Consider the following 25,417-nt stretch of genomic DNA (forward strand, 5'->3'; position numbering starts at 1 on the left):
TTGACTGTCACTATATGCTTATCGGATCCAGCTCATCAAAACGCATCAGACGAAGTAGGTCTTGTTCATATATTCCTCATATAACGAGATACAGAACTGGATGCGACAAATGGCATGGCGATCGAATTAGTAGAACCGCTCAGTCTGGGCTCATAACCAACTATTGCAATGGATGAGAATGAGCCCTTCAAAGCAATCCTGCCAAAAGGCGCTCAATTTCGCAGTGACTTAGAACAGAGGCTCAAGAAATGCACCCAGCCGGTTATCTGCAAGCAGTTTAGGGCTGGGAAATGCCTGCATGGCTTCAACGGGATGAAGTAAGTCTATGGAGAAACCTGCCAATTCGAAAAAACGTATAATTAAGTTCTGTCATTTTGGTAAGGATGCCGACAAAGGCTGTACAAATGGCAAGTAATGTAACTACTTCCATCCAACCCTATGTATATAGAAGCACATTCAGGAAGAAGCAGTGTGCAGATAAAGACTGTGCACCTATGTTTACCATAAGAAGGAGGAGGCTAAGAAGAAAGTGACCAAGGAAGTCTTCAAGAAAGAGGCGAAGTCGAAAGAATAGCTATCCACAAAATCTAAAAAGACAAGGAGGATCCTTTTTTAGAGTTGAGAGAGCTGGTTATATCGATGAGAACCAGCTTCGATGAGCAGATCAAGTCGATCAGAGGGTGTCTGTCGGCTCAGGACCCGGAACAGTGCAGAGCAGAGTGCAGACTAGCATAGCAGTCAGTGTAGTCGAGCACCACTTTAGGCATGGGATTAACCTCGAGGAATGACCCACACTTATCAGTGCTGTTGCTAAATGCACAAGTAAACAAAAAAATTCAAGTAAACAAAAATGTATTATTTATCAACGAATCAATACATAAATATTAGACTAATATATAAAGTGTCCAAGTATTTATCGATTTTAACCTAAAGTTTCAGTATCACTACACTACATACCCTACTACCCTATCCGAGAAAAGTTTCAAACTACTTAATATTGTCTACTATCATGATCATATTAAAATTAGTATGCTCCCAAAAGATTGTCAGAGGGTGGAGGGGGTACTTTCAAAAATGTTTACAACCGTAAATGTTCTATTTAGAATTGAAAAATTTAAATTATGTTTTTTACCCTTTTTATTGTTATTTTTCTGTATAATTTGAAAGAAGAAAATTAACACGAGGGAGTTTATTTCTCAACGTTTCAAAACCAATGGTGGTTCCTTCATCAGGAGATGATGAAGTGCAGTGTGAGGGGGTATTTGAATGGAGTGGTGGTGTCAAGTGATCAGGTGGGAGGTGAAAATACATCAATCATAAAACTAAAAACTCAATCAAACAGGATCAATAACGAGCAGGAGGAGCGGTGTCAGCAAGAGGGAGGGATGCAGGCTTGGACTTCATGGAGTTGGAAAGTTTAGGAAGGAGGGGGTTCCAGAGGGAATGGATATTGGGGCCTACTAGCTGGCGGTTGCAGATAGGGTTGCGGATTTTGATGGCTGCGTGCTCGGCAAGGTTCAGGTGGTAGCGGGAGGAGGTTGTGGTAAGGACGGATGTCTGGCTCCAGGCGATGGTGTGGTTGGATTCGATGGCGTGCTGGGCGACGGCGGAGTTGTTGAATTCCAGGGTGCTGTCAGAAAGGTGTTTATTGGTGGAAGCCTTGTGCTCTTTGATGCGTTTGAGGATGGGGCGGTAGGTCTGGCCGATGTAGCTGGCGGGGCAGTCCTTGCAGGGGATGGAGTAGATCGCGTTAGGAGTGAGGTGGGGAGGAGTAGGAGATTTGACGTTGGTGAGGGTGTCGCGCAGGGTCGTCGCGGAGGAGAAGGTAACATCGATGTCGTAGGAGGTGAGGATCTTCTTGAGGGGTTTGGACAGGGAGTGGTGGTAGGGTAGGCTGAATCGAAGGGAGGAGGGAGGAGAGCAGGTGCATTTGAACTGGCGGGCGGACATGGTAGTGGGGGAGGAGGTCTGCTTCAGGTGGATCTGGTTCATGATGCGGTCAACTCTAGGGGCAGGATGGCCGTTCGAGATGCAGATGGAGCGGACGGTTTGGAGTTCAGGTTGAAGGTGCTGAGGGGAGCAGAGGTTGTAGGCGCGGGTGATGAGGGAGCGGATGACGGAGTCCTTGGTGGAGGGTGCGGCGCAGGAGTTGTGGCGGGCATAGAGGTTGGTGTGGGTGGGTTTGCGGTAGACGGAGGTGGACTTATCGGGATGGATGAGGATGTCAAGGAAGGGAAGGTAGCCGTCTGAGGATGGGTGCTCGATGGTGTACTGAAGGTCTGGGCAGAGGGTGTTCATGAAGCGGTGGAAGGAGTCTGCATGCGGTTGATCACGGAAGGCGCCGATACCGTCGTCCACGAAGTGCCTGTAGTCATTTGGGGGGTCAGTGAAAGATGATAAGGCTGTAAATTTCTAACAAACATTCCCATGGCAGTAATATATGTGTAATAAAACCATCTTAGTTACAATGGTAGTGGAGTGACTCAGTGGTTTCGGCTCGCAGGTTCAACTTTCTCTTCTTAATAAATTTATTTTTGAAATTCGTTCATATTTTGAGTGATTTGTATGCATGTTTGCATGTTTGCTACCTATTTCACTGGTTTTAAAAGACTAATTTGAAATATGTAATTCTCAAGGCAAACTTAGATGAGCATTCCTATAACGATTATTTTATTATTAAGTTTTCAAATGCCCATTATAGAAATTAAGAACAAAATATTACATAGACCGTAGCATATTTATTTATATCCACTTTGTTATAGATGAACAATATTTTAAATTATAGGTAATAAGATCAGTACTGAATCGTACAGACTATCTTTTTATAGAGTCTAGAGATGAGATTGATATTTGTATTTATATATCGATTGATTGTTGTTAAATGTGAAATAAACAAATTATTATTTTCCCTAATTATTATTTTCCCTAATTAGTATATCTGGTGTGTTTCTGTAATGGTGGCAAACTACAAGCACAGAAGACTTGGTACACACATATCTATATTAAATTTAGAGCTATATACCTATGTCATTGAACCCATATGAATCAAGTAGTGCCACGTGGAAGATTGATGAACTCAGCATGAATAGTCATCCAAAGCAAAGTCCGGAATATCCGATTTGAAGCGCTCCTGGATTGTGGTGAAAAGAGGGATGTTCATGTTGGGAACTCCTGAAGAACACGGTCTGACGCCCACCTGAGTGCCACTGTGGGGAGCGTAAACTGCTGATCTGGATAATCTGGTAGATTTTGATGTCGTCGAAGGAGCAGCTGAGATAGGCCAATGCAAGATCACCAAAGGAGTGGGAGGGCGGTTTCTGGGAGGCGGAAACAGAACTATTGGCACCCTGCAGTCCCTTCTAAGTTTCATACATAGCACCCATATCCGCCACCCCCTGTTAAAACGCTCAAAATTCTGCATAATCTGAATACAGAATTATATTTTCTTGCTTAAAACGTATTTGTAACATTGGTATAAATTCATAACCTCAATCAGTCGAGTTGTGAAGCAATAAGAAGCAGAGACTTCATCAAATATATTTCGTAATCATCAGTGATATGACGTTTCCTACAATAGTTATAGTAAATGGTTAATGTCAATATTAGAGAACCCTGCTTGATTAATATGACGTGGCCTGTGGCCCAAAACTGCATCGAAGTAAAGGCGAATAATTTGATGAAGGAGGAACTCTACTATTAAATCTTCAGACAAGCCATTATTCTACACGATTTCCACGCTTTGTTCCTTCTGCCCCACATATCCTATTGATGAGAACCAGCTGACAACTGGTCGAAACCTGTCCAGAACACCTCAGACAGGCTAAGCTGCATGCAGGCTGTACCAAATTCCCAGAAAGTTCTGCCAAAAATAAATGATTTTGACCCCAAATTTTGTCGAGCCGCGAACTCCATGCGTTAACCCTAAATTTAGTAAGTGATCACTTACCCCCGCACGCTTCGCGTACAAGGGGTAAGGAACCAAGTGTTGCATATGAACTGTTGTGCGCGAGCAATCAAACACATACGATTATCGTGCTGCATTTTGGGAGTAAAATTGTGTATTAGGGAAGCGAAATAGAAACAAATGGTGTACGGCATCATGTTCGGCGTCCAAATCCAGTCCGGTCTACTTCAAGAAAGAAATCAAAGATACATTTAATAATGTAAAAAATTTAAAAATGCTAGACCCGGATCCGTGAATTCCACGGGCAAGACCCTGGTATATCTGGGGTCCAAGCCGCGCGCAAAAGTCAGTTGGCAGCCCCTGATCTGTGTCTGGCGCATGTAGACTCGCGCGCTCAGCGCTGCGCGCGCGAAGTATCAGGGCTATTGTAGCCAACCCTAAATCGTCAAAAAAAATAACACAGTTTCAGTGAGCGCGCAGTCCCCTGCTGATCGAAAATGTCGATTCCTGACCCCTTAATTAGTTAATTACCCTAAATTTGTATTTATTTGGCTACTCTTGACTATTTTGCACGAGGAACATGGTTAGATGAGTCTAGAGGCACATAAATTAGTCAAACCTAGTGGAAATTGATATGCGAACTTTTATTTGTTCATAAGGAACAACGTGATGAAAACAGTTTTCAAATTGACCAAATCTGTAAATAGTTATGGCAATGCGCACAATAAAAATAAAGTGATTTTTTGCGATTTAGGGCTTGCCATTTCCTATATAAATGCGCGCGTATCACGTACGTTTTTAGTGGCCCTTTTCGTACACGAGTCGTACGAGGAGGGCCACTAAAAAATATACGTTTTACAAAAAATGTACGTTTTACAAAAATGTACGTTTTTAAAAAAAGTATGTTTTTTTATAAATGCTATATTTTGTATATTTTATATATTTTGTATATTTTATATATTTTGTATATTTTATATATTTTATATATTTTATATATTTTGTATATTTTATATATTTTGTATATTTTATATATTTTGTATATTTTATATATTTTGTATATTTTATATATTTTATATATTTTATATATTTTGTATATTTTATATATTTTGTATATTTTATATATTTTGTATATTTTATATATTTTATATATTTTCTATATTTTCTATATTTTATATATTTTCTATATTTTCTATATTTTCTATATATTTCATACTAAAAAATGTATATTTTTTCGAAAGTGCTATATTTTTTATTAGTGGCCCTCCTCGTACACCGTACCAAGTTAAACTTGAAGGGCGCTACACGCACGACGAAAACTCCCTTTAATGTGAGCTGAAGTAGACTACTAGTAGTAGAGCTAGTAGCGCTTGAAATTGACAGAACTGAAAACGAAATCTGACAATTGTCGCGAAAACTGACAGTTTTGTGTGCTCGAAGTGTCGAGAAATACTGACAGTGCAAGACTGGGCACACAAGAGTGAGTTAAAACATCCTCCACACAACAAAAACTTGAATACACTAATAATAATCAATTATTAAAAACACACAAGCTCATTCTGCAGTCTTATTAGTCTTATCAGTACTCTTTATAGCACCGTTTCTGATAAAGTGTAGCTTATCAGGCTGCTCAGTTACCAGTCTTTTCATGTCACTGACGAGTTCTCTTTGCTTGGCTCTCTGTTCTGGAGATCGATCTGGGCTGATAAAAACAGTTTTAAACTTTTCCGTTGCTCGCAGGTTTCTCGATTTAGCGAGAATCTGATTAACAATTGTTGCACTTGCCGCAGTCACTTTAACTGGTCTCACAGCCTTGCCAGGTTTGAGCTTTCCGACTCTACTAGCTTCGATTCTGGGTTTCTCTCCGATTGCTGAGAACACTTCACTGACCACGGTGCTGAGCTCCTCATTGTCCTGCTCCGATAAACCAAAAATCATCAGATTTTTGTTTCGGTCTTCCTCCTGTACCACAGTTTTCACAGCTTTCTTGATCATTTCAGAACTGACAGGCTTCTGAGATTCTGGACAATTCGCCTGTAATACCGAGCTGAAGGATTGGAATTCAGCCTTGACAGACTCTCCGACTGACGATTTAACTGACGTCTGCAACGATTCCAACTGTTCATTTTTGCAGGCTAGTAGTTCTGACTGCAACTTAATGATGGTCTCCTGTGTCTCGAACATATGATGTTTAACTGAATTTGAGGCCATCTTGTAGTCCGTGGATACGACACCAGTGAACTCCTCCAAATATATTAATGCATCGTACAACAAGTCACACGCAGTGTCCTTGTTCATCTTCTTCACGCGCGAAGGGGATAGTTGCCCAATTGCTGTGATCTCCATCTCGTTCATAGCCTTGTTGAGAAGTTCAACTGAGTCACCCCTTAACATGTTGATCTCCTTTTCACCATACTCGCTGGGCGGGATGGTCATGGTCGTGTAACACGGTGATACACAAACCACTGTAGCTGCACGTTACAATCAACAGAGATAAGCACTAAGATAAGAGAGTAAGAAAAGAGCAACGTATGCAATTAGTGTAATACTGAACTGCAAATAATTAATCATCATCCAATATTTTACAAATACCACCGTACCCGTTAATGCTAGGCAGTGCGCCATCGACAATAAGACGCGCGCGCTGACCATTGAATGGTTTTTTAGCTCTTATTTCGGCCAGCACATTATTTTGGAAACAATCGAAAAGTTATAATACTTCCCATATAACAATTTTGTTGAAATTTAATCAGCTTACGTAAACACTTATATTCTACTGAACCTAATTTAGTTTGAGCAATTTCGATGGTCAGAATTTGAGTTATCAACGAATTTATACCTATTTTGTCATTTTTAGACCTCTTAATCAAGGCCAATCTCTCCCAACTAAATTAGGTTCGGTAGTTAAGTATGATTGGAAGGTTCTGACAAATTTTCAGCATGATTCATGTTCAGGAACCGAAGATATGACAGAATAATACGACAAAAATCAACGAATTTCGTCAAATTACGCGACTTTTACACCTAATTTTGCTCCAAAAGCCGCGCACCATCAAATATGGCACCTAGGCGAAACTCACTGATCATTCCAAAAAGGTATAATAAATTTGGTATTGTGAAAATTCTCACAGTCTCTAGAAAACGATGGTACAAAAATTTTGAAAATCCGAGCAAGTTTATTTTTATCAAGCACCGCCTATTAATGCCAATGTGCAATGCAGCCAAAATTTTCTAAATCTAATTTGTAATTTAGCGGAAACTATTGTCCATATTTGTAAATGAACGGAAACTATTGGCTTTTTAAAAAACCTAGTCTATACACTTTAGTGTTTAGCCGGCATGAAACAACTGCTAATATTAAATGGTGCAGACCCAGTTAAATACTATTAGCTTGTTAGTCTATTTAATTATGTATTATAGTATTCACTATTCTTTCACAATGCTGGCAAGCATGACCGTCGCTCTTATATTCACAATACTTTTTACCCCGGCCCTATCACGTACCTATGGCTATATAATATTATTATAAAATATAACCCCTTTATTGTTTTTCATATCAGGCATTAACAATTAATAATACGGCAAAAATTTTGCAAAAAACCGGAAGTCTCCATTTCTTTTACTTTCAACGTCAAAAGTTAGGCCCCCAGCCAATAAGGTTTCCTGGGCTCTAGCGCTCTACCCATAATTATATTATGGGTCCCTGCGGTTTCTTAGCGTTCGCGACTATACCCATTTGTGATTCCACTGTGTGGACGTAGGTATGACAAATCATATATCTTCGTAAAGTACATCCTCTGACTAGGAAATCACAAGTTTAATCAGTTCTGGAGACTGTTCCTGGACAGAGTTATGACGGTTTAAAACTTCCGCGCCGCGCAATAGCCCCAAAATGGCTAAAAATATACATCGTCGGAGAATAACTTTGCGTAGGGAATGCGCGAGCACGACAATATAATAGTTAACATTGATTTTCGGCCGCCGGCACCATAGCCTAGTTGGCTAAGAGGGCGATTGACCGTGCTAGCTGAGGGTTCGAATCCCGGTCTGACCTTTAATTTAGTTTGAACTGAAACAAGTTGTTTACTATTTTCATCAAAAAGCTTCTCTAGTGTTAGGTTAATATTGATTAGTTAATCATATTACAAGTTGTACTATAGGATGAAATGCATAATTAGAAATGGGAAAGCAGCTATACGCAGAGCGTCGTTATGCTACAATATTATAGTAATAACATTGTTTGTCTCAGATTATTTTTAATACAAGAAGCGACCAGCATCGCATCTTCATCGATTAGTTCGGAGTCGTCGCTGTATTCAGCTATAACATTGATTTTTAATTGATGCTATAGCAGATATGAGCAGCTTTAATCAGTCTGATTTGGTAGGTTTTGGGCTGGGCACAGTTTGTTAAGGATTCTGTTTCTATCTGTTGTAAAACTTAATGGTCTGCTGTGAAAAAAACATTTTGAAGGCAGAAAGCTCTGGATTGGTCTTTTAAATGCCTTTCTCAACGACAATCCCTCCTTAGCAGTTACTTATATTAAAACTTTTTGTTCGGACTATTGACATGTAGTGTCTGGAGAAGGAGGGCAACAAAGGAGCACTTCTCAGTTGTACAGTGGGCATTTCTAGACGCTGCTATCCATTACCTTCGACATCTGAAACAGATTTTAATATAAGCAACTAATTAATAATACGGGTGAGACTTAAGTTTCAGTAAAATTAAATCTGACACTTGTGTGCAGTAGCGAGAGAAAATCCAGTGCATCTCAAACTATAATGGCGCAGGAGGGTCAACCTGAAAAGAACATTGCTTGACCCTCCTGCCCCACCGCATGGATCAGGAGGTTCATTTCAGAAACAGTGCTTGACCCTCCTGCCCCACCACATGGATCAGGAGGTTCATTTCAGAAAAAACAGTGCTTGACCCTCCTGCCCCACCACATGGATTACGGGGGTCACCCACAAAAACAGTGCTTGACCCTCCTGCCCCACCACATGGATTACGGGGGTCACCCACAAGACCATGTGCGCTGCACTTATTTCTACATCGCGCGCGATACGTGTGTGCGTGATTACATGAAATATTACCGCGCCCTACGCCAAGTAGACGAAAAGCGTGGTCGAAGAGCGAGAGTCGGTACAATAAATAAAACGAGAGTTGGTACATTTAACTGGCATTTTTTAACCGTGGTACAATCAGAATTGAATACAGCCGACACAGGATGAGGGGGGGGGGGGGCAATGACTACTGATGGAGACTTTTGAGCACCAATGGGGACGAAAATCATAGGGACTGAAGGTCAAATCGCTGGTGAAATTTTCCATTTGTCCCCATAAGTACCCAAAGTTTTGGCGAGTTTTATGTAGTTTTGATATTATCTTTTATTAAATGACTTCTAAAGGAGACTTTTGGGTACCAATGGGGGCTAAAAATCTTGGAGACTTGAGGTTAAATTGCTGGCGAAATTCTGCACTTGTCCCCAAAGTACCCAAAGTCATTGGCTCCCCCCCCCCCTCCCCCGGGTGAGGTGACGGAGAAAAATAAACTGAGCTCAAGGCTACATTTCCAGATATCCCGCCACGGCACCGTCGCTCATGCTGCAAAGTGTGTTGAGAGATGCCCACGTCATCACACGTAAACTGTGTCACGAATACCTGAAATGCAGACGTGCAGAACAAACATAACTCTGATCTATATTTTTCATAAAACTTTCAGGATTTGCCAATGAGGGAAAAGACAGCACTGTCCGAGAAGCTAGAAATGCATGAATCATAGGTGACATGGATAGGGGTAAGAAGTTTTTTTAAAACATGAAAATTGTGAAAGGAAAAGAAGTAGAAATGAGAAAGGGTAGATTTAAAATGTTTGAGAATCGATTTTGTGCTGAAGAACTCCGTCCGCAGGACGGGCTTCCGGCTACTTATGATAATTCGAATAAATTTGAGATTCAAACAAGCTACGAATACGAATGCTTATAGCAGTGGCAAGCTCTTGTTTGCTGCGCATTGGCTGCAATGTATAACCGCAGTATGAACTGTCAAAATATTTGAATTTGCTTACCTAGTGGCTTTGTTTGATAAAGCATACCTACTTTATATACCGATAAATCAATAACTCCTTTTGATTCTTCGGTTTGAGAATTGTGCGGTCACACATCTCTGCAATGTCTGAAAAGGTGGCAGGGAAGTATTGAAACTTACTTAACACTATATTTACAGTTAAACCTTGAACTACTATAACTAGGGCAGTAGGAAACGCCAAAAAGTAGATCATCTGACTAAAACAACTTAACTTCATCCAAGAGTCTAGTTAGCAGCATTGTAGCGATAAGATACCACCATAGTTTGAGCTGTCGACACTGAAATAAAACAAACAATTTACTTTTCACTACTGCAGGGGAATGCATGTAACATATAAAGAATAAAGATATAATATATTGTATGTTTTTCATCGTGGCCTCAGGGGAGAAGGGCAGCTCGAAAAACCGAAAAAAGTCTAAAAAAACCGTGTTGGAGCTGGTGAGTTAAAGCTACCGATCTCGATCGTGAGAGTCAGATGATCAGATCGCATGTAACGTGAGTTTCGCCCGCCTGAATAAGGCAACATGAAATCATATTGCTGGTGACAGGTCTCGACCAAGATGTAAAATAAAGATACCCCAAATTTGTTATTTTTAAGCCGATTCACATCGACCCAAGTCTCTGCTTTGACCCTAAATGCTCAAACTTCGTTAATAGATTGGAAAATCGTGTTATGCTTGTTACTAATAACTGTTGTTTGTGAGAGGACATCTCGATTTCCCGGATCAGAGGATCACACCAATGAAGGGTTGATTGTGCATGTGTGAACTTGACTAAATTTTCAAATTGCCCGATTTTTTTTCAGTAGGTCACATTACTCGTGACGTGCAAATGTATCTTTTGTCTTTTAATAGGTCAAGCTCAGAGCTTTAAAGCTTTAAAGACTTCTCCGTGACAAAGACGGCCGACATATATCTTTACTCCAGGAAAAGTCAGAACTCTTTCCACACCACATTCTTAAATGTACACGACAGCAGAACGACGATGTAGCCCCACGCCGCAGTAAACTTTAAATTTCTGACCCGGAACGAGCCCAGCAACTGTAGACAGCTGCGTGAGCTATGTACGGTTAGCAGATTTAAGAGCTTATGCAATAAGCAGTCACCGTTCACTCTCATTTTTGACTTTTCTTCTTTTGAACAACAAATGTCCATTGAATGATGCCAAGCTAAGCGATTATGATTAGAAAAGTACCGTGATTTACACTGATGGCTCATACAAGGACTTGTTGGACTTCGTGAATTTGGAGGACCTGCAGCTGTAATCAGTACTTCACTACCAGATGTGCGAGGCCGAGGTTCCCGTTTGACAACATTACAAGTGGACCACCCAGGCCGGGATGATCACGCGCTAGTTGACATGAGATCTGATTCTCCCGGGAAAATTGGGCGAGATGACCGGTGTCCTGTCAGAGGTCACGGATACAAGGATACAAAAATATAAATATTTTATTGTACAATTACAATAGTCGTATAAACTTGACAAATTCGCCTACCATCACGTGACCCTCGTCAACGAGCAAGTGAAAAATGTGTTCACAGCATTTATATTATACGGTAACTACACCATAGATTGACAAGCTAAGCGTACAGAAAAACGTCCAACTCCTGACTATAATAAAACTCCGGTATAATAGCGTTTTTGACGGAGCAATTTAATGGCCTGGAGTAGGAAACTTTGTTGACCGGAATAAATTGATCCGAAAGGCGAAAGATACATATGAGAGGCCATCATAAGATGGTACCAAAATATCTCTGTGAAAAGTCCTTTTTACTTTTTTAAGCGTCAAAAGTCGGTGCACTTACTTTATCCATCGAAAAAAGGCATCCCCTGGTGGCTCGTAAAGTATCGATTTTAGCTGTCTAGTAGCCATCTTCTGTGCTCTCTGGCAGTCTAAGAAGAAACATTATTATATACGACTCTATACAAATAATCTTATTATAAAACAGGATCATACATAGTTAATAGAACTCCATTAAGAAAACATCTTAACTACGTAATCTGTGCCTAGTACAACAGTTTCCAACACTTCCTACAGCTAGCAATATCCCTTATTTCATTTAAATCACTCAAATTTCTAAGTTCTAAGTTTCTATATTTAAGGTCATCAACAAGCATATTTGATATAAGTTTGTATTAGGTCTACCAACACGCCCTTTAAATTTACCACTACTATTTAACACAAATTTCTCTTTGTGATGAAAAAGTTTAAAGAAGCTTTACAACTTAACTCAAACTAATGCTTCTGTCTGTCTGCTGCATTTGAGTTTATTTCTAAATGATTCGCAGCTTTCGGTAGCTCCATGTTCAGCCCACCATGCCTGAAAAAATTTGGTTCACAATAACTTTGGTTCCCATAAATATTATGGTTACCATAATATAAGTCACAAATTTTGTTAATTTCAAGTCAACAACAATATTAGTCGTACCTTAGTTCCCAAAAATTTGTGTGCCATTATATTGAGCACAATTTATTTGAGCCCCAAAAATTTGGGCAGAAAATTTGAACTCATTTGGGCGACCGAAAATTTGGGCACAAATTCTTCGAAAAATGAACGATTTTCCACTAAAATTTCAGTTAGATATTTGCCTTAGTTCATTATTATTCCTTATTATTCCAGTCATTTTCCTTTCAATTTTTTGTTATTCCAGTTATTTCTATTCATTTAAAATATAAGCCTTTTTACTTGGTCAAGCCATGAATGACAGATTAGAAAACTAAAATTTCAAATATTATTTCACTTTACTTGGATATGAAGAAAAAGCCATCTTTCTATAGATTTCAGGGCCACAGGCCAAATGCCAAAAGTTTGGTTAGCAAAAAATTTAGCAGACGGAAAAGATTTATGCAATTAATTTGGTCTGCAAAAAATTTGGGCGAGAGGCCCGCTCAAATTTTTTGTCGCCCAAATTTTTGGGAATTAAGGTATTTTTAAGACCATTTTTCCATATCATTTAATTTTTTTTAATTTATTCAGCTAGCTTTTTTTGACTAAAATATTTTCGATCTGGGAAATTATTTAAAGACGAGTCAACATTACATACATCAATTACATAGCATCACATACATTTACCTATAACACGCAGTAGCGACTTGTATAAATTTAACGATACTTAAATTCGTTAAATCATATATCATGTATATGCTCTGCTGAAATCTTAGTCTCCTTTAAAATAAGTCCTCCCATGAAATTTAGTTTACAACAATTTTAGGCAATTGTTTGACTTAATTTATGGTATAATAGATTTTTCGTTCCTGAGGAAAGGGAATTTCGGCGGATATAGTAACACCAGAAAATATTGGTTTATGTAAATTGAGTTTACGTTGTTTATCAATGATTCGAGGGCACTGCAACGAGAATTAGAACAATTAATCAAAAATTACTGCCTAAACATTTAATGACCAAAACCTAACGAGCTTAACCTCTGTCACTCTTTTTCGGAGATTCAATATCATTTGACACAACTCTATGGATTAACTATATGATTTTTTAAAATAGGAAAACTAATCTGGTTGTATCCTAGCAGAACTGATTATTATATACGTTAAGAACAGTGTCAGCTGGAATATTCAAGTAAGGTCATTTGTGTGCTTTCTTTTACAACAGAAACAAGGAATTGAAATATCATTGTAAACTAAAACTGACAAGGGTAATCATAACATAACATTGTGCTCACAGTGTCACTCCATTCCTGAAAAAAGCCCATTTTCTTCCAATAAGACAACAAATAGAGTATAAGATTGCTCTATACCGTGTTCAAATGTGTCAACAACGTAGCTCCAAATTATATCACCAAAATGCATCAACATTAAGAGTCAACCTGTACGTGTACTACGGACTGAACAAGACTATTTCCTCCTAAATGTTCCTACTGTTTCAAATTATAGTAAAACTGAGAGAAGCTTTAGTTACTGTGGACCCTTTGTTTGGAATCAGCTTCCTTAGCAATTGAGAACATTAACCGATATCGTCTTGTTTAAAAAGAGAATAAATACGCATCTCTTTGAAAAAGCATTCATATAAGTAGCATATAATAACTTTAATCATAAAACCCAAACTTCATAAAAATAAGTTCTAATGTACATATTCAATATTCATGAGTCGCTTTAGATGGCTTGAACTGAATCTTTACTTAGCTGTCATTAGTTTAGTGCTCAGTGTCAACAAGAATTGTCATTATATTTTCCCTGTGATAATATTCAATTTCAAGTCAATATATCATAGTTATTGAATGCCTATATATATCCTGAAGTTAGGACTATGATTTGACCTGCCCATCCCCTAATTTTGGAAGTTTATATGCTCCTATCGTGAAAATGAGGTTAATTGAATGAAGGCTTTCATGTTATTCTGTATTATCACGTCATCTTACATCACATTATCAGGTCCAGTATATCCATAATTAAGACACCAATTGAATAATGAATGTGAATTTGTTTAGAGAATAAAATTTAGGTCGAAAATTTTGATCCTTCCCCCCCCCCCCCCCCCGCCCCCCTCTGGCCTTATTTCATTAAATCCATAACACCTGATCTTGAAGTTACTCACAAGGCGAGGAACATCCTAGCCTGTCCAGCATCTGGGAGGTCTACACAGGAAACAGTAGCTCATTTAGCTCTAGGTCACCAGGCTGTGACAGTAGTCTTGATGTCCATTGTCCAACCAGTTCTGCGATTTACAGGTAACATCTAGGTAAAGAATAAGATTAAGTTGAATGTGCTTATGATGGGACCCCGGAGGGCAAGATCAGGTTATAATAATATAACACCTTGAATTTTTAATGTACTATATACTATAATATCTGAAAGAATCTCTTCGAATATTTTTCTGTGACAAGTGGGATCTTGAATCTTTGAATAGAGTTGGTGGTTACTGTCTGGTGACATTACACACTCACTTAATCTTCCTCTTGGTCCAAGGGATGTTTTAAGAAGGGCATTAATAACTTCCCTTACTGACATACTTACAACAAAATAGCTGCATTGCTTTGGACTTTGTCAGTAGAATGCCTGAAGATCGGTTACCCAACTGTCTACTTGAATGACAACCCAAAAATAGGAAGAGATCAAGAGGCAGGTCTATAGGAAGAGCTTAAATGTATAGAAATGTTACCTACCCTCCGAAGATGTATAAGTAAAGTAATAAAACAGCTCCCGCAGACTAATCTTTTTGGATGGAGATCTCGCTAGAGTAACATGTTACTTGGTTCAATCCAATAACATATAAAATTAAAGAGTTTAAGAGTCCAAAATAGGAATTTAACACAAATATATATTAAATTCATTCACTGCAACAATCACTTCATAAAATCATGTAGGAGTATTGATAAGATTGAGTTCCAGATCACCTATATATTGCTGTGGATGCTAAAATCCTGACACCTCTATAACCCCTAAAAGAAACTATACATGTCATGGGTAATGGATATCATTAGTAGGTAGTTATTGCAAACAGAGTGCTACCAAGTGCCACGTCTTATGATTTTCTAGAAATCAGAAACAAAAAGTAAAACTCTAATCAAAATGCTGAGGCAGGATGAAGCAAAGACTTGAAGAAAAACTAAGAGACAACAGAAATGGCTTCAGACCTGGTTGCTCTACAACTTCGCACATTCTTGTTCTGTGAAGAATTATATAGGGGTCTAAAGAGTGTGAAGGCCACTATGATGTTTATAGATTTTAATAAAGCCTTTGACAGTGTACATAAAGGTTTGCTTATTAAGATTACTTAAAGCAAATGGATACCAGAATACATAGTGCGATTGATCTACACAAACACAGTGGCTTAAGTAATCACAACTGCAGATGGTATTACAGGGGTCTTCGAGGTCCTGGTAGGATCAGGATTCGGGAGTACTGCAAAGAGACACCTCATACTTGTTCATCATCGTGATTGACTATATCATGACAGTGGCTATAGATGATGACTCAGACTCTGGTTCACTCTTAAGCCTGCACAGGGTGTAGATGGATTTGTGCTGAAAATATCGCATATGTCAAATTCTCAGATGATGGTGCCCTTATCACTGATATAATTGAATGGGGCAAAACTACTCCTGGACAGTTTTAATACTTTCAGCGCTGCTATATAACAAATAATTTGAGTTCAGGGATAGCATGTACTAGTACCCCCAAAGGGGAGACGTGAGTTATTTGTTGCTTGATTTGTTTGCTGTGCTGTCTTTATTAGCTGTGTGTTTGCTTGGCTGTGCGATGTCAGGTACAGGTATAAAAACACCATCTACTGGAAATAGACGTGGCTCTGTGACAGGAACAGGGCCAACCGCTAAAAAAGAGCATCATAATGTTGATAAATGCCCATGCAGCCAATCGAATGCTGGAAGCTTCAAGCTAATATGCACAGGATGCAAACAGAACTGGCATGCAGATTGTCTGGGACTAAAGGGTATCACGAAGCCGTCAATAATGAAGCTGGAAAAGTGGTTATGTCCATTTTGCTACGTTGCACCCGTACCAACCACCATCAAAGATATCTCATACGACAACTTCTGCTACAAATGTCGGAACACCTTGAGTCTACAACAGTCCAATAGTGATTATGAGGTGCACTCTGCCTGTCAGAATCTCAAGGACATAGAAACCTTGACGAAATCACTATCAACAATTGATGTTGATAAAATGAAAGAGTCGATCCAGGTGATCCAAAACCTCGACCTTCACATGCAACACCTGCTAACCAATGAACATGGTTTGAAAGACCATCAAAACCGAGTCAAAAACATAGAAGACCATTGTAAAGGAGAGCTAAGTGAAGATGTAAGTGGTGTCAAAAAGGCTATTAAAGACCTTCAGAAACAAATCACAGATCTTTCCACCAAAGGTCTTGTCTCATCTACTGCTCCCAAGCTTGACACTGAGAAATTGATACATGATATCATAGACCAGCTTGATGAACATACTCGGCAGGAACCGCATATTTCTCTTGAACTGAAGGAAATCAAGCAGTCTCTAGACCAACTATCTTCCCAACAGACGACAATTCCTCATGATCAGCCATCATCTGGTTCTGCATTAAATGATAAGCACCTTCTATCAAAGACCACCTTTAAACATGAGGAAAAACCTGTGGTAGACACCGTGGAAGAATTCATCGACAGTGATGTTGAATCAGACCTTCTCCAATACTGCGAATCTCTTCAGTTCAGTCAGGAGAATGGGCATTCAGTATGTTCTTTTGGAGAGAAGTACAAGTATAGCGGATCCAGAGATGAGAATAAGAAAACCGTGGAGATCCCTGATAAAATTGCTGCACTTGTCCTGAAAATCAATGAGGAGTTCTGTGCAGAAGGAAACCCTGTAATGAATAGCGTGTTGATCAACCGCTATGAAGAAGGCGAGGGTTATCTGCCTGAACATTCAGACAATGAACCGGTGATACATCCAGAGTCTAGCATATTGACTCTTTCCATTGGAGGTGAATGCAAAGTCCTCTTCACTGAAATGAACAACCCAGTTCACACGCACAAGTGTACTCCAAGATCAGTTTACAGGATGACCAGAAGGAGTCAGGCTCACTACAAGCACTCTATCCAGAAGGGGGTCAGTCACTGGTGCAGTACGATATAGTTTCACCTTCAGATCAATAGATGGAAAGAATCGTGCCAGTACTTGTATCTTCTCTGATTCAAATGGAGCAGGTATGAATTTGGAGAGGATCACAAAAGGAGCTTTGGTAAGTGGCTGCCTGGTCGGAATGTTTGGACTCCTACAATAGATGACATAAACCCATATCTTGCATGTGGATACAAGAACATTGTTATTATGTGTGGTATAAATGATGTTAGAGAGACCATCTGTTAAATCTCAGCGTGAAATTTTGCTATTTTAGTCATCTAGAATTCAAGATTGAGCAAATTCAAGAGGCCAATCCAACTGCCCAAGTATTTCTTTGTCCTCTTTTACCAACTCGAAATGCTGATTTAAATAGGAAAGTTCTTTACTTTATAGAACTTATTCGTCGTGAGCTACTCCCCAAAAACTTTGGTGTCCAGTTCGTTGATGGCTGTTGATGACTTCCTTGACAATAACACTGGCTTACTTTGCCTACCTTGTCCAGGGAGTTTGACAGATATGGCCGAACGGATTACCTGCACCTTAATTGGAAGGGAGTGGCCAAACTTGCTACTTTTAATCCGTAATACTGTCCTTGTTTAGGATGCATGGAGGGACTGATAGGAGGAAGAGGGGGAGGAGGGACGGTAAAGCTGGTTCAACACTTTATTCTGATGCCGCCAGAGAACAGCCTCGTGTTGAAGGCTATCAGCCTCCAACATGAATGTTCTTAAAAAAGAGGTCTGTGCCCACTGTTTAAAAAGTATTTACTTAGGTCAATCTATAATTGAATGCTACCACTGTAATTGTGTCCCATTCACTCTAGATGCTTTAAACACCAGTGGACAAACAAAATAAAAAAGTTGACTTGTACTGCAATAATGTGTCTCCACCTAGCAGTAAAACCGTTATAACCCATTTAAGCTTCTGAATGATGCCAATGATGACAACACTGATGCAGATGATGTAATACGTAAAATCTCTGATGTACTTGAAAGCTGTGACTCATATTCTGTAAAAGACATAAACCGCACCTTTGCTAACGAATTACAAGTGCAAAAACTCACTAATATTTCAAAATCTTGATGGCAACAAATCAAACTTTGACTCGCTGGCAATTGAAATAGCTAGGTTTACTAACAAATTCTCTGTAATTGGTCTTGCTGAAACGAATGTAGGCCCTGAAATGAAAAACTTGTACGAACTCACAGGCTATGAGAGCTTCTATCAAGATACTTCGACTCGAAAGTAAAAGGCTCAGGAGTAGCTCTATATGTCCTGAACTCCTTCATGCTGTCAAAATAACAACCTTCCCAAGTAACAGAAAATCTAGAAACCCTCTTTGTAACTATAGGTAGTCTAGGAACTCTACTTCTATAGGAGTTAATATACGCGCCCTCCAAGTGGCAATGCTGAGCAAGCTCTCCAAGAATTGTCGTCAATACTTGATAAAGCACCAAAACATACACACATTGCAGGTGATTTTTAACATTAATCTCCATAGTAACCACAGTAGCATTATTGCACAGTATGAAGATGTCCTATTTAGTAGAGGCTTCTTTCCATTGATATCATTAGCAACTCATGAAAAGCCTGGATGTAATGCCTCGTGCATCGACAACATCATTACAAATGACCTAGACTCTGTTACTGCCTCTGGAGTCATAACTGATCACATATCTCATCACCTCCCTATATTTACAATATTTGACTGGGAAATTAGCAAGACCAAAAATATTCACAAGCACACTCAATACTATGACTATTGTAAATCAAACACTGATAAATTTGCTGAAGTCTTGGGTAACAAACTAGACAACGAACCAATTATAGATTTTACTAGCTTTCATGATATCTTTAAAAACAGCATTGACGAAACCTGTAAACTAGCTGTACCCAAAACCACTAAGCGCACTATGCAGAACAACCCATGGATTACTGGCGGGATTTATAGCCTCAGTAAACCACTGCCATGGGCTGTATGATGACTGGGCGAAAGTCAGGAAAGTTAAGTGTAAACAAGGCGAAACTGACACAAAAGGGGGCACATGCGTGTGTTCTAGTCTGCTGTAATAAAAGAAACCGTTATGATGACTACAAAGAATATAGAAAGGCTCTAAAAAAGGTTCGTAAAAAAGCTGTATCTGAATATTATTCTGACAAGTTTCTTGAAACTCAGGGAAATTCCAAGAAAACCTGGGAACTGATAAATAAAATTCGTGGCAAACAGAAACGTGATATCAGACCTATATTTACCATAGACAATGAAAAGATAACTGATCGCAGAGTTATAGCTAATGAATTCAATAAGTATTTTGTATCCCTACATCTAACCTTAATGCAGCCTACACAGAACTAGGAGAGATACAAATAAATCAGCTTCCAAGTTTCTGTGACTTCTTACCTAAATCGAATACAGCTAATATATATCTACATGACCTGCTCACCTGAGGAGGTGGCTAAGATCATATCGGACTTAAGAATGGCAAGGCTAGCGACATACCAGTACATATAGTAAAGGCAGTATCAGGCAAAATTAGCCCACTACTATCGGTATTGTACAACGAATGTATGCAACAGGGATTTTTTCCAGACGACCTAAAGTAGGTAAAATAAGTCCAATAAATAAGAAAGAAAATGCTGAGCTTCTTGAAAATTACAGGCCTATCTCAACCTTAGCGATATTCGGTAAAATACTTGAAAAAATCATATTCTCCAGGCTTTACAGTTTCTTTCAGTCGCAAGGATTATTATATGAAAATCAATATGGCTTTAGAAAAAATCACTCGACAAGCCATGCACTCAACTTCTCTGTCGACTAACATTGAAAAATCTTTAAGAGATAAAAATCACGTACTAGGCATCTTCATTGATTTAAGTAAAGCTTTTGACACAATCGTCATGATAAACTGCTTAAAAAACTGAATGATTATGGATTCGAGGGGACTGCAAATAAATTGATAGCCAGTTACCTTTCTATTAGACAGCAATATGTTTTCAGTACTTGGAGAAGAATCCGAAAAACTGTCTGTAATATTTGGTGTTCCTCAGGGGTCAGTATTAGGTTCCCCTTGCTTTTCATTATCTAAAATGAAATATATAGAGTATCAGACCAGGTAGTTTATACTTTTTTCCGAGACCCCAACATATTTTGTTGAGTAAATGTTAAAAAACCTTTACGCAAAACTAAAAAATTCTTAAATTGTTCATCTAATGAAGATAACTTGCTGCTATAAAAATAAAAAATGTTGTTAAACCACTTTAAGCCAATGTAGAAATGAACCAGATTCAAACACCAAAGAATTAGAACTACACTAAAAAATAATAATTAAAAAGGGGGAGGAAAAAAAGTTTTCTTGGAGTCATTATTGCCAAAAACTGAACTGGGATGCTCCCTTAAGAGCGTTTTTTTAAAAACCCTAAATTGAAATGTGAGATGGTAGATATGTGGAAAAAGACCTGTGTCCAAAAAAAAATATATAAGGACCTTACCACCAAAACCCTTTTTGAAACAACCTATGTTTGGAATATTGTTTGGGGAGGGGGGTTCAAATAATAAAATAGAAGCCTATTTAAAAACCAAAAGAAAACTAGAATTCCTTTTGGGGAAAAGTGCAAAACTTTAATAAGTTCAAAAAAATGTGCCAAAGGGGGCCTATCACAGGGATAAGACCCTAAAGTTTTAACAGATTGTTAGGCAAAGGGGGTTTCTTTGAACTAGAACCAGAAACCAATCTGAACGAGTATAATTCCTGAGTCCACAATCTATAATTTTGCACTGTTAGGAAATGTTTTAAAATTTTAAAAAGTTCCAATCACCAATCCAATGTTCTTTTATTCAAAAAGGTCACCAAAACGAGACAAATATTATCCCCCCCACCCCACCTCCTTTCTTTTTTACTCAACTAGTATTTTTGGAAATACTGCCGTAAGTCAAACAAGTGAAAAACTTTCCACTCCCATCTTTTTCATTAACTTTAATTTAAAAACTTTTTTAGAACTACAACTAAATAGATGCAATTTTGGGTTGGTTTCAATTTGTGCAAAATGTTTTTTCATTGAAATTGTTGAAGTAAAAAATCAATGAAAAAAGGGTTATTGAAAAACCATGAAAAGGGTATCAAAAAAACCAAAAAAACCCAACAAACGAAAAATCATCATACAACAAATTTTAAAATCCGCGGCACAGGACCGGTTTTCTACTTACCCCTCCCAAACCCCTTCTCCTTCTCCCTATCAGGTTTATTCTTTTAATTTTTTTTTAAATTGATAGCCCGATATATTTTCTTTTTAAAAGAAGTAAATGGCATTATACATTGTTTGGTATCGTTGTATGTTTTGGGATAGTGTTTGTGACTGGGTAATACTTATGCTATATATTTTGAGGCTCAACGACGTCTCGTCCCAGGGGGAGTTGTAGGCGTTTGTGTTCTCCCCACTTGTTGGGAAACCTGCAGGTTTTTCCTTAGCCTTTGGGGCGATTTTGCCCCCCGGGGGTCCAAAAAAAATGATTATCAGGACTTACTTTGCACATAAACTATCAAACGACTTGAATGATTCCCCGAAAATTTTTCAACTGCATTTAGCAGTTATAGAAATAACCGGTCGCGAATGAGGAGCACAATTGGGGTTTCTTTGTTTTGGACTGTTTTCCCCCGGTGGGCCCGACGGGTTTTTTTGTGTATAGGCTGGGAAAAAAAAAACGTTTTTAAATCATGAGAGACAAATTTTTAATTCTTGACCCTTTGTCCACAGTTTTTGTGGAAAAAAAATTTATGTTAAACGTTATATAATGTGAAGGGGATGTTTTTCTCCATCAAAAAGCTTTGGTGGATAATAGCAACAAGGTAAATGACCCTTTTTAAACATGCCCCCCAACTATAAACCCGAAAACCCTAGCTCCGAAATAAATAAATTTGCTCTACAAGAAACATCAGGCCTGATCCTATCACATTGTGGTCCCCAGGGGTTCGGTAAAGCCCTTACAGCAACTGGGTCCTTTTACCAGCCACAATAAAATTGGTCATGCCAGTACTGTCATAAACTGTAACCAACTATTTAAAAATTAGACATCTTTTGCTAAATTTTAAATTTAAGTCATAGAGCAATCTTCTTAATTAAAAATTTTAAGAATTATATTTTACCCTAACTATGATGTGGTGGCATTTCATACTTAACTAAATTTCAACTTTGAAAGTAAATAGATTATTAGTGACAACAAATTATAGTTTAAGACATCCATTCTGCATTGTGTTTCCAATATTAGAATTTATGATATGTATTGATTGAATAATTGGTAAGATATTTAACTTTTGTTTATTAACTTTTGTTTTAATTATAGGGAAGCAGCAAAAAGTGTGGGTTAGTCTTGAACAACTCTAAAACAAATCTCATGACTCTAAACACTACAGAGGAGAGTAGACTTTAAAGCTGTTCTGGAAACCAGCTGGAAAACGTACCTTGGGGGCATAGATATCAACAACTGAGAGAGACTTTAGAGAGACTTTTCAAGAGCAACTATGAAGATCCAAGAGCGTAGGATGCAACTAGCTTTGCCATATAAACTGCCACCTTGAACTAGTTGCTAAGTGTGGGGTACTTAATGAACCTAACCATGGTGTGCTGAGCAGGGGAAGAACAGTCCATACTTATGTTGATAGCCTAAGGGCTGATACAGGTTTGAGTAACACTGGAGAAAACACGGGACTTATGGAGGATAGAAATCTATCGAGACAGTGCATCAATACTCGAACGCTGAAGCCTAAATTAAGAGAAGTTTAAAAGTTCACAATCATCATTATTATTTAAAATTGCCTCTAATAGCTACTGATAATCAGCTTGATAGTCGTCTTCCAGCCAGTTTATCAGAAATAAATAAAATGCAGAACCTACAAAAGGACTAAAATAACTCCAAGATATTTTTCATGAAAATTACTAAATTTGCATTGGCGCTCGATTCCAAAGGATTTTTGTTAATGATGCGTTGACAAAATGCGCGGCGCGGAAAAAATTATCATTTGAAATTGTTTGTTGTTCAAAAATATTCATAAAATAATCTGTAATATATAGTTCTAATAGTGTATAAAAAGAATAATCTCAAAATATAACACTAAACAGAGCAAAAACGAGGAGCCCCCAAAAATCTATTATTTTAACAATTTCCGGGTTTTGAACGGAACCTGTTTATACATATGTATAATTAACAAATTAAAAAACCCCTAAATTTATTGTCATAAATTTTTAAATTCTTTTTTTTTTGTATATAAATTATTTTTGCAAAATTGAGGGGATTTACAATTAAAAAATTTATGGATAAGATTTTAATGGTTTGCGTATTTTGTTTTCATTTTTTAAATGGTTTTTTAAAATCGGGGGGAAATTTGTCAAAATAGAATAATTTTTGCGCGACCCCTCTTTTTGTTCTTTTAGTTTTTATTTTGAGATTATTCTTTTTTTACATTTTAATTTTTTTTTCGATTATTTTTTTGAATATGTTTTGAACAACAAAAAATTTCAATGAAATTTTTTGCCCCCGCCGCGTTTTGCAACGCATCTTTAACAAAAATTTTTGGGAAATCGGCGCCAATGAAAATTTTATTTATTTTCATGAATTATATTTTGGGTTTTTTAGCCTTTTTTTTGGTTTCTGCTTTTTATTTTTTCGATAAAATGGGGGAAAGACGATATAAAGTGTTTCGTAGTATTAAAGAAATTTTAATTTTAAAAATTTAGATTGTGAATTTTTAAAAATTTTTTCTCTTAATTTAGGCTTCAGCGCCCCGGTTTGATGCACTGTCTCGTTGATTTTTACTCCTAAGCCGTGATTTTCCAGTGTTCTCAAACGTATCACCCCTTGGGTTTTCAAAAAGTTATGCTTTTTTCCCCCCCCCTTCAGGGCCCCACCATGGTTAGGTTCTTAAGTACCCACTTGCAACTAGTCAAGGTGAGGTATTGGCAAACATTTGCATTCGCTTTGGATCTTCATAGGGTTCTCTTGAAAGTCTCTCAAAGTCTCTCTCGTTGTTGATTCTATGCCCCCAAGGTCGTTTTCCCCAGGGGTTTTCCCAGAACGCTTTAAAGTCTACTTTCCTCTGTGTTTTTTGGTATGAGTTTGTTTTGGTTTGTTCAAGACAAACCCCCAATTTTTTGCTGTTCCTATGCCTGTCCAGGAGTGTTTTCCCCCCTTCATTTATATCGGGAAAGGGGGCCCCCCTCATCTAAAATTTGCATATGCGTATTTTCAGCACAAAATTTTTACCCCCTGTGCAGGCTTAAGAGTGAACCGAGTTGGTCATATCTATACCCATGTCATGATATGTCAATCACGACGAGGAAAAAGTATGAGGGTGTTTTTTTGGTACCCCCAAATCCTGATCCACCGGCTTCGAAGCCCTGTAAAACCTCTATTCTGGTATACCTTTGTTTTAAGTATTTTATAACTTGACCTTCAGCGTCCGAGTATTGATGCGCGCCCCCATAAAACTCTATCCCCAAAGTCCCCCCCATTTCTCCGTGTCGTTGAGCCCCGTGTCTGCCGTAGGCTTCAAAAAAAGTCATGGGGTCTTTTTAAGCAAACCTTTTTTTTTCATGTAAAGGTTTTTATTAAAATCTAAAAAACACCTAGTGGCCTTCCCCTCAGGCCTTTAGCCCTTAAAATTTCTTCAAAAAAAGAATGGCGATTGTAGAGCAACCAGGTTGAAGCATTTGGTTGTCTCTTATTCTTTTAAAGTCTTTGCTTATCCTGCCAGCATTTTGTTTAGGTTTATTTTTGTTTCTGATTTCTAGAAATCATAAGACGTGGCACTTGGTGCCTTGTTTGCAATAACTACCTATTGAATCCTTACCCAGACATGTATG

The 25,417-nt window shown here is 38.2% G+C and overlaps 2 protein-coding genes and 1 long non-coding RNA gene across 4 annotated transcripts in view; 1 reads left to right on the forward strand and 2 right to left on the reverse strand.

Annotated features, from left to right (window-relative positions):
- Window positions 1-962: 962 nt before the first annotated feature.
- On the reverse strand, window positions 963-4,053 carry LOC134817961 (uncharacterized). The gene has a single exon (XM_063827351.1). It carries the CDS (start codon window positions 2,296-2,298, stop codon window positions 1,345-1,347), a length of 954 nt encoding a protein of 317 aa, XP_063683421.1. The 5' UTR covers window positions 2,299-4,053; the 3' UTR covers window positions 963-1,344.
- A 4,054-nt stretch (window positions 4,054-8,107) lies between these two features.
- Window positions 8,108-25,417, reverse strand: part of LOC134819049 (uncharacterized) — a 30,174-nt gene continuing 12,864 nt past the window's right edge. For both annotated transcript variants that reach the window (XR_010160721.1, XR_010160722.1), the window contains one exon: window positions 8,108-8,561. This is a non-coding gene — a long non-coding RNA (uncharacterized LOC134819049). The remainder of the gene's footprint in view (window positions 8,562-25,417) is intronic.
- Window positions 16,073-25,417, forward strand: part of LOC134819047 (protein TIS11-like) — a 77,401-nt gene continuing 68,056 nt past the window's right edge. The window contains exon 1 of the mRNA XM_063828810.1: window positions 16,073-16,091. The gene's annotated coding sequence lies outside the window, so the exon portion shown is untranslated. The remainder of the gene's footprint in view (window positions 16,092-25,417) is intronic.

Source organism: Bolinopsis microptera, chromosome 7 (assembly GCF_026151205.1).
Source record: "Bolinopsis microptera isolate Bmic1 chromosome 7, MBARI_Bmic_1.0, whole genome shotgun sequence".
Classification (NCBI taxonomy): Eukaryota; Metazoa; Ctenophora; class Tentaculata; order Lobata; family Bolinopsidae; genus Bolinopsis; species Bolinopsis microptera.